This window comes from Fundulus heteroclitus, chromosome 13 (assembly GCF_011125445.2).
Source record: "Fundulus heteroclitus isolate FHET01 chromosome 13, MU-UCD_Fhet_4.1, whole genome shotgun sequence".
Lineage (NCBI taxonomy): Eukaryota > Metazoa > Chordata > Actinopteri > Cyprinodontiformes > Fundulidae > Fundulus > Fundulus heteroclitus.
In genome coordinates, this window is record NC_046373.1 from 29,697,629 (window position 1) to 29,711,665 (window position 14,037).

The 14,037-nt window shown below is 47.3% G+C and overlaps 1 protein-coding gene across 9 annotated transcripts in view; it reads right to left on the reverse strand.

Moving 5' to 3' along the window:
• Positions 1-1,169: 1,169 nt before the first annotated feature.
• phactr4a (phosphatase and actin regulator 4a) overlaps positions 1,170-14,037 on the reverse strand; it is a 47,203-nt gene continuing 34,335 nt past the window's right edge. For 7 of the 9 annotated variants that reach the window (XM_021322129.2, XM_021322130.2, XM_036145573.1 and 4 more), the window contains 9 exons: positions 11,553-11,684; positions 10,571-11,138; positions 7,483-7,715; positions 7,124-7,289; positions 6,886-6,941; positions 3,855-3,916; positions 3,631-3,768; positions 3,329-3,405; positions 1,170-2,160 (listed from right to left, as the gene is read on the reverse strand). In XM_021322129.2, coding sequence (XP_021177804.2) covers positions 2,145-2,160; positions 3,329-3,405; positions 3,631-3,768; positions 3,855-3,916; positions 6,886-6,941; positions 7,124-7,289; positions 7,483-7,715; positions 10,571-11,138; positions 11,553-11,684 — 1,448 coding nt within the window. In that variant the 3' untranslated portion in view covers positions 1,170-2,144. The remainder of the gene's footprint in view (positions 2,161-3,328; positions 3,406-3,630; positions 3,769-3,854; positions 3,917-6,885; positions 6,942-7,123; positions 7,290-7,482; positions 7,716-10,570; positions 11,139-11,552; positions 11,685-14,037) is intronic. The other 2 variants (XM_036145575.1, XM_036145577.1) reach the window with 1 other exon arrangement.

Sequence of the window (14,037 nt, forward strand, 5' to 3'; positions counted from 1 at the left end):
ACCTCCAGAACAAGACACAGCGCCAGGCAAAGGCTTAAAGTCGATGATTTTAAGTCTTGTGCCCATTTTGCTGTTTACACCTACATAACAGTCATTAATCCTCCCTGATAGTCAGACCCTGTTCAGCTGCTTTTCCTGCTCTCTCCAGTAGAGGGCACTATATTGCGACAGATTGATGTGTTCACAGCTGCTGGCATGGTGTGTTTTGATGAAACAGGTTTTAGTATTAAGAGTCTGACTCAGGTAATTAAAGCTTCATCCTTATGTTTTCGACAACACGGTAGAAAGGTGGAGATCCAATCCCACCTCACAAAGTTCACGCGACAAATTAGGGACAGACAACAGGATGGAGATAAGGAAAGAAAACATCTTTTCTGGAATGTCGCATTATATTTAACTTTTTATTATTGTGGAATTAAAGGCATCTTGTTAAACGACAGCAATCCTGATTTGCCCCAAGAAGGAACTGTAAACTTAAGGCACCTTTTAAATATCACAACCACAAACGGCATTCGAGTTAAATTGACAGATAGTTGAGAATTGTGCTGTAAATAAACAATCATCCGTTTATTCTGAATAATAATCTATTCAACAGTTTGACATTTATTTTTTATTATTTTATTTTTTTTGTTAACACAAAGCTGGTCTTTTCCCAAACTTACACCCCTGACAATATTCAGTCCATTCTGTATTGCCCACCAGGGGGCAGTGTTTAGTCATTTATTTCTACTTCTGTAGGTGGATTTCTGTACCTTTCCATGTAAACTTTAGTGAGCTCCGGTATTCAGGCTTACGTTAATTATTTTTTTGCCTTTGGTTTTGCTGTCGACTCCTTTTAGTGGAATAACAGTAAAATCCTAAACTGTAGGAAGTAAAGATGTTCCACAAAATTGGCCATAAAAGCAACATTTGATGCCGTCCATATGCCGTTCACATCTCAGGCAGGAAGGACACAAGGAAGGAAGCAATCAATAAAGGGAAAGATGAAGGAAGGTAACATCATTTTAGATAATGGGGAATTTTGTCTGACAGTGACTCATTAATGACTCATTTATACAACACTGCCCTCCTGTGGCCATGCGGAAACCTCCACATTTTCCAAAAAATATCCAGATCCACAAGAGACTCTAAGGCCAATCCATTGATGAAATAAAAGACAGGAAGCCATCAGAAATCATACTTTTTTTTATTTTCCAATTGGATTGCTCAATTATTCGCCGTGCCTGCAAACGGCTCGGCTTACAGGCTCTGTATCAAAAAAGAAAAAAAAAAAAGGGTCTGTACCATTAATGCTCAGGAATTACATCTGAGAAACACAAGACAATTAAAACGTGTCAGCATTTCAAGTCAGTAGTTTACAATATAAAGTCTATCAAATCTACATTAATGTTCTATACAACTGCCTCCAGCGATGGAGCAGCATATATAAAGTACCATAAAACAGGCAGGAAAATAAAAATATGTACATTCTCCTGCTTCCAAAATCTCCAATATAAACACAGAATTAAAGGCTGGTAAGTTTCTATTCACCCAGACAGGAAACATAAGGTGCCTCATCAAAAATAATCTAGTGATAGTGGGCTTCAGGAGAATAATCCGAGTGATCAAGGAAGACGGTAAAATGCACCTGCTTGCTGCTGGAACCCGAGGCCAGCGGCTGATTCTAGATCAGAGTTTATCACGTTCTGCCTGAGCCTGATATCAGTGTCAGTGTTTGAGAGGTAAGGCAGAACCGTTTCATGGTACCATCAGCAGTTCGGACATGGGCTGCAGTTTTCTCTCTGTGCCCCATCTCTGTGCTATGAGAAGAAGGGCAGGTGTACGCACGAAGGCGCGAGGGAAGGAGACCACCCCCCTGGTTCAGTCCGGGAGTCTCTGAGCCCCGGCAGAGGGAGGAGGGGGTGGGGGGGTGGCGGGGACGTGTCGGCTTCAGGCGGGTCCAACACTGACCGGAGCGACCGCCTCCTGCTGTCGGGGCCACGGTCCAAAGAGCTGCGGCCGAGCCCCTCGTCTGGGCCCCGCTCATCGGCGCCGTCTGCAGCCGAGGCAGGATGCAGGAGGAAAGGGGGGCAAACGGGGCAGCGGCGCCGCTGCTGCTGCGTCTTCGCAGTTTGTGGAAGGGCTGGACCTGAAGGCGTGAGAAGCTAGGGTCGGTGGTACCTGGAGGAGAGAACAGATGTAAAGAGCTGGTTCTAAACAGCTGCAGAAGTTCATGGCACAGACCAACAGGAAGAAGCAGAAGTGTGATCGAAGGCAGACGATCCACGGGTTTGAGCTGTTCCCCTTAGGCCAGCTCTCTACTGGGGGAGCACATCTAGAGATTACGCTCCGCCCCATTCTTCTTTGCAAAACATGGCAGTATAACCCGTGTGTAACACCTCATCATGTAATAACGCCGCAATATCCAATAAAGTAATAAAATCGGGCTTCAAAATGTAATAAATCATTGTAAACCGCATTATGTAATAATCAAGGCAAAATGTAATAAAATCCTTGAACGCATTTGGCAATACAGTCTGTCGATTATGTAATAACATTATATGCTGCGCAGATTATTACAAAATGTGGCTTTCATTTGTAGCTTTTGTTTTTTTTAACAAATGTAACAATGTGGTGCATTATGTAATAAACAATCCCAAAATACACTTGTAATAATGATCATATCCCAGATACTACAGATTAATATCTTTGTAGCCATCAACACTGCAGACGACTCTCCCTGTGACTCTGCGCTCATCCAGGAGGAGTGAATGCTGCTTGGAGAGACTTGATGCAACCTGCTGAGTTTCCTTAGAGAGGAAACTTTTGGACCAATCTGTATAATTTCTTCAGTAAAAAAAATACATAAATAAAATAAAATGCACAGAATAACAGAATTCTGAAGGGCCGTGTACGCTGCGCCTTTGTGAGCTTTTACCAGTGCTTAACTTCTCTCCCCCTCTCTTTTACTCTTTTTATTACATTCTACGTCAATTATCACCTAATACATTTTGAAGCCCGGTTTTATTACATTATTACATATTGCGGCATTATACACCTTGAAATGATCACACATGAACTAAAAGAGCAGCAGCCAAATCTGGCTGAATGGAAGTTCCTGCCACACTTTTCAGATCTGTTATTTGAAGTAAATGCTGAGACCCATGTATCGTTTTCCTCCCATGTGCCCTCCTGAGTTCTGGTCTATCACATCAGAACCTAATAAAACACTGAAGGTTGTCGCTGTAACATGAAAACACGTAAACAGGTTCAACAGGTAACAAATGTTGTAGCAGGTAGAGGAGAAGGACAGCGGTGAGTGGAACATGAAGGGGGGAGCCAGCCTCACCGGGTGAAGATCCTGCTCTCTTCGTGAACCTCCATCTCTGTGCTCTTGAACTCGTTGAGCTCTTTGCGGATGGCAGCCTAACAGGAAGAGACAAGCAGGCAGTGAATGGGACAATCAAAGGGGAAGCATGCTCAGAGCGGAGATGGAGCATTTTGTCCAGCGATTCAGACAAATAGTGCAGGACAGGCCCAGGACAACCTGTGCATGCCTCAGACGCTTTGAGATGCTGCTGGTAAAGCCCCGCAGGGCCTCTGTGGGAGACCACAGTGGCCTCTGTGGGAGACCAGAAGGCCGTGTCTCACCTTGTCTGCAGGAGTGAGCTTGGTCCACGGCTTGTCTGCTCGCCGGTCGTAGTCCTCGGCGTGGGTGGACTCCACGTACTCGTGGAAACGCAGGATCTTCCTGTCGCGCAGCTCCGCCACTGTGGGCCTCTGGGACAGCTGCAAGTGGAAAGAGACGGAGAGAGTCACCGCCCGGTTCGCAGAGGGACGAGCGGTAAAACGTGTAGCAGAGAGACGGCGCTGACCTTTCTGGTGAGCCTCCGTTTGATCTCGGAGCGCTCCAGCCGCCGATCGGCTTCGTTCTTGGCTGCGGGCAGAGAAGACGTTACGTGAGCGAGGGGAGAACAGAGCGGCCTGTCAGGGAGAGCTCACCTGAGCTGCCCTCTGCACGCTGCCATGAAGGGACGCTTTAATCACTGCCAAGCTACGCACAAGGAGCCATGTTGTTCTGAGCGCCGCCGCAAGGTTTGTCACCTGGATCAGGATTTACTGACAAATGCTGAGCAGTAGGCTTAGTAATCGCTGACTACACACAGTTCACACTGCTTTACTCCAGAATACACACCCTGACCCGCATAGAGACGTGTGTAGACGGTCAGATCCAGTTCACTGATTGTAATCATGCAACCGGCTGATGAAGACTGCATTCAGCTGCAGGGATCCTCAATCTATGTTTCTTTAGAGCAAAATCCCACTGAAGAAAGGCTAATTCTGCTTTATGTGCATTTGGGTCGACAGCGTCACAACACAGAGAGGAATCAGTAAACATACCAGGGCTCAGGGTGAGCAGATGTGGAGAGATGCTGAAGCATTTCAGGACTTCCACTCTGAATGGATCGCCTTCACCGAAGCAACAGCTGCCGCCCGACATGTCATGCACACACTTTGGTTTACTACGTGCTGCTCAGCCACAGCTGACATGCTGACGGAGCAGTGTCATAGAGGAAAACGAGCGCTCCTGCCACTGATGATGTCTCTGCAATAAATGTCAATATTCCTAAAGCAACCCCAGCTCAGCCTGACTTTCTTGGGTCAGTGTTGGACTCAGAGTCTTTCCACCATCTCCTCTCAGGGACCGCTGCAGCTCTACAGGAAATGTTTGGGACCTCAAAGATATTCCTGTTGACAATCAGGTGATCTGATGATCAGGTGCATGTGTTCATGGAAGCTAGTTTTCTGGGGGAACAATGTGTGAGAAAAGCTGCCTAAAAACCAGAAACAGAAAATGTTCATTTAGCAGAAAAGCTTCAACCTTCCTCACCAGGATGACCAGATACCATCTTACTTCAGCAGAGGGCGAGTTACACAACTCTGCCTTCCAAACATCTCCTTCAGTTAACCTGACTCCCATAAAGCCTGTCTTTGCCCGTCCTGAGAGAACAGATTCCTGTGTGGAGCTGTGGGAAGTGACGTCAGGCCGAGTTACTTCACAGCAAAGGTCTGGGCGGGTTCAGCGCTAACCAACTGCTGCCCGTCTCTTAGCAGATTCCTCACACCCAGCTGGGATCAGAGCGATGAAGATTTCTGAACTCCTAAATCTGCTCGACGTTTTAATAACAGCCTAAGGATTATGAGAGGGAGGAGGAAGAAAACAGAGCCAAAGACGGAACCTGTTTGATTCAGACAGGAAATGGTGGCCTGGCGGTTAGAGCAGCGCGCCTGTGCTCTGAGAAGGCTGCAGGTTCCCGGTTCGATCCCCACAGACTGCCACTGTGTGCCCCTGAGCACCAGTCATTGTAGGAATGGGTTAAAATCTCCCCTCTGTGGTTAACTCGCAGGTTAGACTGAGTGGAAATCAGTCAGGCTGATTGTGTGTCAAACAATAATACCGACTGTCTGGTTGGATCTCTCACCACACAGAAAAGCCTGATGAGGCTTCTGCTCCTCTCCTCCGCTACCTTCTCTATCAATCAAAGATGGCAGCATTTCTCTCGGATCCCTGCATCCATGTGTGGTCCTTCCTTCATGTGACCAAGAACGTGCCACAACGTCTGAACTTTGGCTGAACAACAGCAGCAGCTTATAGCTGCTTACATTTACTATTTATTAGAGGTCCACATAGTGTTTTTTTCTATTTTAAAGTAAAGATCATTCATGGCTGGAGTTTATTTCAAAATACTGGCTGAAACATTTTATATTAGAGCAGAGAACGTCTCCTCCAGAGGAGATCCTCGGGGTGCAGCAGCTCTCTCAGCTCTGCAGTTTTCACCGTGCTAATCTAAAAACGCGTTCAGTTTTCTTTGAGTTTAGATCTATTCCAGCTCACATGGAGCCTCTGGAGCAGAAAGATTTAGGATGCAGATAATGTGTCTTAAAGCTTTTCACCCAAAGACCTGTTGCTGGTGATGCTCCCTGAGCTAAACCTGACAGAGTTTCCTGCTGCGCCGCCTGTAGTTGATGCTGCGTCACAAGTTGCACTTCACTGCTGCAGCAACACCGTGCGTCTCACAGAGGCGCCTTCCTGTTATCAGCCAAGCATGCTGAGGAGAGACTGATGGCTGGTATTCTAAAAAAAGCCTCATCCATCAGTGCACCAGTACTAATAGCTGTGCTCGCTTGGTTTTTACTCAACCTCCTCCAGCCTCCAATCCCTGCAGATAACAATCCAGATGAAAGCAGTTTACCCCAATTTCTAAAGCTCAACTTCCAGCTCACAAACGGCAACAAGCACAATCTGAGGTGCTTCAGTCACACCATTGCACCGTCCTTGGAAATTTGAGGCAGACTTGAAATCTAACATTTGTTAAAGCTTTGATCTTTCAATGCCAATTTTTAGCTGACTGATTCCTCTTCTAATGTTCTGAAAAACCAGAAGAAAAGCTCTGAACATATTTTCATCCTGACTGATCAGGATGTTGGTGACCAGCAGCAGCATCCTGCAGACAGCGTGATGAAGCAGCCTCTGTAGAACGGGCGTAACTTCCTTCACCGCTGAAAACACGGCGACCCTGACTTTAGAAAGCGAGGTGGGTACGAACTCTGACTGTAGGGCACCGTCGCTCCCTGATGCTGAAAACAGCTCACTTTGAGCCTGAGTCTGAGCTGCCAGCATTTAGTAGTAAAACACATTAACTGCTCTTTTTTTCTACTCCCTAGCGTTAACAGAGTCATAATTACCTCCCCAGAGAGGTACCTGAGCAGGGTAAAACTAAACTACAACCAATTTGTAATGAAGTGACTGACGAGCAGTTAAACAGAAAGAGGCCTCTTGACCTTTCCCTGCAGATGACTGGCGTATCTAAACGTACTGTGAAGGACGGATGACGGCAGTCTCACCTGGAAGAATGTTTCTCTGCTCCAGCTCCTCCGCTGTCGGCCTCTGACTCAGCCGCCTGAAGGAAAGCAACACATTGAGCCGTCAGTCCTAAAGGAGCTCGGTCAATCTTCCTAGTCATGGGTGAATGAGAAAAGCAACAGAACTGCGGCGTCTCTCTGAGGTGGACGAGCTGCAGTAAACATCTCCACCAGCAGCAGCTCTCTGCAGGCAGCAGCGGGCCGGCGGCAGACGGCTTACCGTGTGAGCGCCGTGCCGATCTTGTTCCTCACGGCCTCCCACTGCTCCCGGTTGGTCCAGCTCATCCCCTCTTGGCTGTCCTGCTCCGCCTCCCGGATCAGCTTCTCTCGTCTCTCCAGCTTCAGAGCCAGCGTGTCCTTCCTCTTCACACGGCTGGCCAGCCCACCTGTTGTACACGACACCTCCATGTTCATACAGATGCATGTCAACCCATCAGACTGTCACTACATTGGCTTAGTAGCTCCTGTGTGTCTGGGTAGACCGGGAGTGGCTGCTGCACGCTTTTCTGGAAAGCTTTCTTCTAACCATACTTTAACGTGACGTGGAAGAGCTCTAAATGCAACGTGAGTGCCGCGTACTTGCTGGGCCTCCCTCTTCGTCGCTGTCGTCGTCCTCTCTGTAGAGGATGGGGCCGTCGGAGTCGGAGTCCTCCTCGCTGTCTTCGTGGCTGTCTGTTTCAGGGATGACGGTCACTCTGGGGTCTCCGATCAGGCCCCTCCTGCTGCGGGGCTCCAGGTCCGGCTGCCGGGGGGCCCGCTGAGCCTGGACTTTCTGCAACTCCTCCTCCATGTCGAAGTCATCGTCATCTGGCCTGGGGAAACAAAACGGCACAGAGTGCTGCAGGTAATTCCAGCTTTTTACTGACGTATTGCACAGGTTTCATTTTTACTCTAAGTCAGCGTGTCTGGGGAATCCTCTGTTATCCGGGTCACGGCAACAGCAAGCAGGCTTAAATCAGAGGCAACCGGGCTTTTGCTCAGTTTTTCTGAAAACACGAATCCAGGAATCCTGTCAACAGTGCCGGCTCACACTGGAACGACCTTTAGTTGGAGCGCTGCTGTTTTTAAGCACATGGAGGCTCAGTCCTATTCCATGTCGTCTCTCTACTCTATCACCTACAGGGCAGCCCTAAGCCTGACGCAGTCTGCGCAGCAAAGCCTTTTTCTGACACAGTCGGCGATGTTTGATAGTAGAGACACCTGGGCTGAGCGTATCGGCCGATACTGATCCCATGCTAATGGTCAATGAATGAACCATGTAGCCTGCCATGCAAGTGAAGGCATCAAGCTTGGCATAAACAGCGTTAAAAAATAAAAAACAGGTGTGTGTTGTTTAACATGCTGCTTTTGGAGGTGCTTATCTAAGTTTGTAGTGTTGAATTTACCAACAACCCCCCCAGAAATTCTCACGTTGCAGATTTGCAAATTTCAGTCGGACTATATCCGTGTTTGCTTATCGCTAGCTGCTGTGCTTGATGATGTAACAAGTATTAGTAACAAAAAGAAATAACTGGTTTGGCGTCTTTTATCCATAATCCGATCCAGCTAATTAGTCAATATCGGAGCCGATATCCGATCCGGGATCTCCACTTGATAGACCGTTAAATGGCATTTTGTGTGTTTAAAATGGAGTAAAACCTGAAGTATCTGTTAAAAAAGTAGGGACTTGATTTATAAACATCAAAACTCCTCCTTATAAGTATTTAGGAAAGAAAAAAAATATGACTTTTAAACTTTTAAAATGTTATAAAATAGCTTTGGTTCTAAAATCGGGCCCACCGGGCTTACAAAGTTAAATGTGCTCTTCTACACGCATGGCGTCACCTCTGCTCCACATATAATTATTAACTGCTCAGAGCAGTAACAATAGAAAAAACTGTTCTTATAAACTCGTAGTTGTTAAAAAGACGATGGAAGTGGTCAAAGTTGGTATGGGCAGGTCAAAGCTTTGGAAAAACAGCTGATGGAAAAAGGCCACAATAGCTGGCTCTCCAGAAGCAGACTGACAGAGTTGTAACTAAACACGTTACAGATACAGATAAACCTGGTCAGCTGCTGCTTTATTTGGCTTTTTCCTGTTGTTACAACGCTTAGAAAAAGCATCCAACATGCTTTTACATCAGACGGGTAATAATATTAATAATAACAAAACTAAGTGCAGAAAAACAAAAAACGACAACTGGCTGTGGGTAAAATAGTAAATGCCTGCTGGTTTAAGTTCTGAACTAACAGTGTTTAAGCCCATCTTTGGTAAGATGAGTTTTAATTCATCAGCTGCTAGCCTGATTGCTGCCCAGTCCAGGACTCACAGCCGGGCTCACAGGCTTTTAGCCAGCAGGGTTAAGGGTCAGGAATTTCAATTAGCCACACCGAAAGCAGTTCAGCTATAACCCGATTACAGAGTTGATTTAAAAAACTCCTGCATTTAAAACTGGACTCCAACATCATTTTCTACAAGCTTAGACAAAGAACTTGAAGGATAAATTCTGCAGACTAAAACTAAGCAGCAGCAGCATGGAGCTATTTAGTTTGAATCAAAGAACTAAAAGAACCGTGTTCAGCTACAGGCAGCTAGCTGATCAGCAGCCTCTGGACCAATCTCACCCAGCAGATGAGATCGTATCTAAACATGCTAGCAGCCGTTAAATCCATAAACTCATCTCTGTCCAGCTGACAAACATATGAATCATTATGTTACAGAAGTACTAAAGGGCATTAGGACTAAAAGTAGAACAATGGTTATATAAGGTCTAGTTATAGCATTTTATCTGTCTTATATCTTTGCTTGTATAGATAAGTAAGCAGTAGAGATGCACCGATCCGGGTCGGCTCTGATATTAACTAATTAGCTGGATTGGCTGACTAATGATTGATGCTGATCAAGCATTCCGATCCAGACAATTTTTTTAAAATTAATATCATACATAGCAATTAGTTACAACGATCCAGCCACTTCAATTCTATGTTTGCAACGGTGGTTATGTCATCACGCAGAGCACGAACACAGAGCAATATGGAGCAAATCTGCTATTTGGGGGGGAAATCCAAGACCACCACAAACTTAAATAAGTATTTTCAAAAGCAGCATGCTAAAGAACACGCAGATCTTTTTTTTTTTAACAATGTTTATGTCCAGCCTGATGCCTTCACTCACATGATAGGGTACATGGTTCATTCATTTGAGCACAGCATTGGATCGGTGTGTGGTATCAGCCGATATGCTCAGCTCAGGTTCTAATAAAAACTGAACTGGTGCATCTCTGATAAACACAAATATCTCACATGTTGGTAGTTTTGAGGCTTTTGTTTCCAACCAGCTCCTAACTGGACTGGCTGTGCTGCTTATGCCTGACAGGTTAAAAAGATGAAACAGAAGAATAGAGCAGCGGTCTTGCAATCAGAAGGTTGTGGGTTTGATTCCAGCTTCCCCCTGTCACATATCGATGTGCTGCTAGGCAAGGCACTTCACCAAGCTGCCTACCGATTTTCTCCTTCGAGTGGTCAGTATGACCAGAAAAGCTCTACATAAGGTCAGTACATTTACCATTTAAACTTGAAAAAAAAAAAAAAAAACACCAAAATGAGGAGAACCTAGGATAAAGTGCTGCAAACTAAAGCAACCTTTAATAACTGTTGGTCTTTCCGGCTGAGTTTAAGGGATACTTACAGCCTGAGAGGTTCGATGAAGACGGGGAGAGAGTTGCGCGTCACCTGCGGCTCTTCGGGGACGTCTGGTATGTCGAAGAGCAGCGAGTGGGCCCTCTTGGAGCCTTCGGGGTTGGGCTGGGCAGGACCGGGGTTTTTCAGAGCCCTCTTAATCAGGATGTGTAGTGGGATGGCGGGGGGCTGGCTGGGAGGCTCCGTCGTTGGGCTGGGGGGATCAGTCTGTATGGCTGGCACGGCAGCGGCCAACGACGAGGGAGCTGGAAGCAGCACCTTAACCCTGGGAGGAGACGGCGGTATGTGGGAGGGCGGCGGAAGCGCGGGCTCTGCGGACGTCTGCGGGGCTGCTGCGTGCGTCCTGTCCTCGCCGCTTCCTCCTTTAGGAGCAACAGGGGGCGCCGGAGCAGCGACGGGAGGGTTGACGGAGGACGGCTCGGGGGCCTGAGTCGGAGGGGAGGGATCCATGGAATGGCGCTTGGTAACGGGAGTCATCCTTTTCGGCGGGGTCGGCGGAGAGCGCTTAGAGGGAGCCGGGACAACGATCACCCCGCTGCCGTGCTGAGAAAACTCAGCTGTGGAATAAAAGAGGGGAAAAAAAGATTAAAGCCTTAAAGATTGATGCGGTAAGAGAAAAACCAGTCATAATGTGCAGATGTGGAGGCAAATGACACAGGAGTGAAGTTAGTTTGCAACAAAACTAGTGGGTCAGTTTGGGTCAGTATGAAATGGTCCCTCAGATTACAGGTGGGGGGGTTAACAGTTTCCATTAAACATGACATTCAGCCCAATCTTGCATTTCCATGCAGCGCCATTTTGGGCTCATTCACAAACCATTAGTGGAACTAAAAGGAGAACGGACGTATGAGTTATAGTTGCGATGAGGGGGGGGGGGGGGGGGGGGGGGGTCGCCACGTGCCGCGACACGACGCGATCAACACATCCAGCATGCAGGCTTCCATAAGCTGGTCGGACTGCTCGCCGGGTACCTGAGCAGGTCCGGCAAGCCCTGCGGCGCAGGTGCCCGGGGAGAGAAAGGTAGAGGCCGAGCTCGCCCTGCCGTCTGAAGCCGCTCCAGTAACACGGCTGCCTGACGTCAGGGGCCCTGTTCAGGGAGGAAGCTGGCAAAAATGAGTGGAGATGTCAGGGATGGGGCTGGAATTACATTCCGTGCTGGGAGATAAACATGAAAAGGGAGGGGAGCGTGGGGGGGGGGGGCAGATCCACCATGAGATGATAAACAGTGTCTGTGAAAGAGTAACCGAGCAGAAGATAAGAACTAGATTTCTGATGAGCTTTCCAGCAGTAACACTCCCACGCCGTGGCAACAGCTCCCTGTAGGTGAACCTTTGTTTTCCACCCATTTATCAGCCGTGCCCAGATTACGCGCACGCCAATATCTCCTCACTGCCAGTTAACACAGTAGCCAGACTAAACCAGAAGCTCAGGAGCCCGATACCTCCGGCGCCGGTCCAGCCACAGAAGAACTTTAACTGGGGCCTTCGCTGCCTGCTCACAAAGTAACAAAGTCTCCAGCTACAGCCTCCGGACGGCAGCGGGTGCTCGGCTATTTGTGGCTGTGTGAAATTGCGTCTGCGGAGGAATGTGTCGCTGCAGCAGAGGCCGGGTGGGTCTTGGAGCAGCAACCCTGGGATGGGCCGCAGACGGCAGCAGCTGAGGCGGGCTGGCCGAGAGGATATTAAAAACAAAGAGCCGGTCGGTTTGTCCTGCCCTGCAGGAAGAGTCTGCCGGCGTTGCATAAGAGCAGTGAAGGCGAGCTGCAGCACGCCTCGCACAGCTGGCTCGACAGCCGCCGGGACGCAGGAGGGCCCGCAGAGCAACAGCAGCTCAGTCAGCTGAGACGCCAGCCGACGGCTCCCGCTGGAAAAGCACGAGATGTTTTCTAATAAAAACGGGCAAACTGAGGGCGGCCGCGTTATGGACCGTCAGTCCAAAGGCGGCTGAGGCGGTGAAAACCAGCTACATGCAAATGTAGGAGGGCCGTTTCAATCTCGCCACCAACGACACGCACTGAAGCCGTTTGCTTTTAGGACACTTTAGTTAAACAACAGGATCGATAAAATGAAAGAAAACCTCAACTTGACATATTGTGAAGTAGGCGGACGAATGCGTCTTAAGAGATAGCATTAAGCTCTTGTTTTTTTAGAGGCTCCAGGTCACTGAAGCTCTTAAGAGACGTGAGTTAGATTCCTGGTTTATTAAAGGTGTTTTCCCTCCGTGAAATCAGGTCCAGTGTTTCACTGCTGCTGCCATGGGTTACCAAAGCTCTCAGTTTTCTGCACCGGGAGTTTCTGCTGCTTTATTTTAGGTGATGAGCTCCAAGCCTCGGAGGCTGAAAGGCCTCCTTCCTATCAAGCGGGACTTCTAGAAACTGAATGCGGATTAGAAAAACCAGTCGGCATAGCAACTAGCATTCAAGAACATCAACTGGTGCTCAAAGTGTTTTTTTAGAGTGGTTCGACAGATCTAGACGTTTCAATTGAGCTCAAAGGACACTGAGACCGACGGTGGAGAAAAACTGACCAGGGACGTTTTTATTTTAGTGATGCAGCCGTACAGCACAGAGCTGGCTGTCTGGCTGAGGAAAGCCAAGCTGGTTCTTAGTTGTGTTTTAAAAGTTTGTAGCGCTGACTCAGCACTGGGACAGTGTCCGCAGGGTGAGACGGTCAGGGTGGAACCACGCCAGACCTAAGGGAGACAGCACCGCAACACCAAGCATCTTCTACACTCAAGTTCAATTAAACAAGGCGGAAGGATTCTAGATGTTCGCCTAAAAGGAAGTTTATTCGTAGAAAGTGAAAATATACACATAAATAATAGAACAGAACAAATTATCTATTTCCTTATTATTTCTTTAAATAGAGCAGTTTTAAAAAGTCAACATGCCCCTGTAGGTGTACACGGATAAACCCAAGATTACTCAGAGCCCTGAAAGATTTAGGCTCAATGTTTTTACCAATATTTCCTCTGACTGTAAGTGATGTAAAAAAAAAAAAAAAAAGCCCAGCCAGAGGCTCAACTTGAGAGAACAGACAGAAAGCTGCTCAGCAGTTAGAAGACGTTGACGCTGTACTGAGAGTTAAGATCTTTCCATTTAGAAGATTAGCTCTGATAGGACTTTTTTTTATAAATAGTAACTCAAGAGATTTTGCTTTGAAGATAGAAACTCCCTTCACATAATATCTTTTAACACTGATGATGTCTGTTTTATGTCCCACCTGAAAAAAAGTTGTTGGTTAATATTATTCTGAGATCCAAGTCTGCCTGAGGTTTGACCAGTTTGGGAGCTTAACAGCAAATCCTTAAATAAAACCAATTCCACCGAGGGTTTATGTATATTTTAGTTCTTCGGTGATAAAAAGTGTGGCTCAACTTTATTGCATTTTTCTCTTCTTCTTATTTAACTCTTTTCCTCCGGGCCAATCAGCCAGAAGCACCGACGCAGACCTGCTG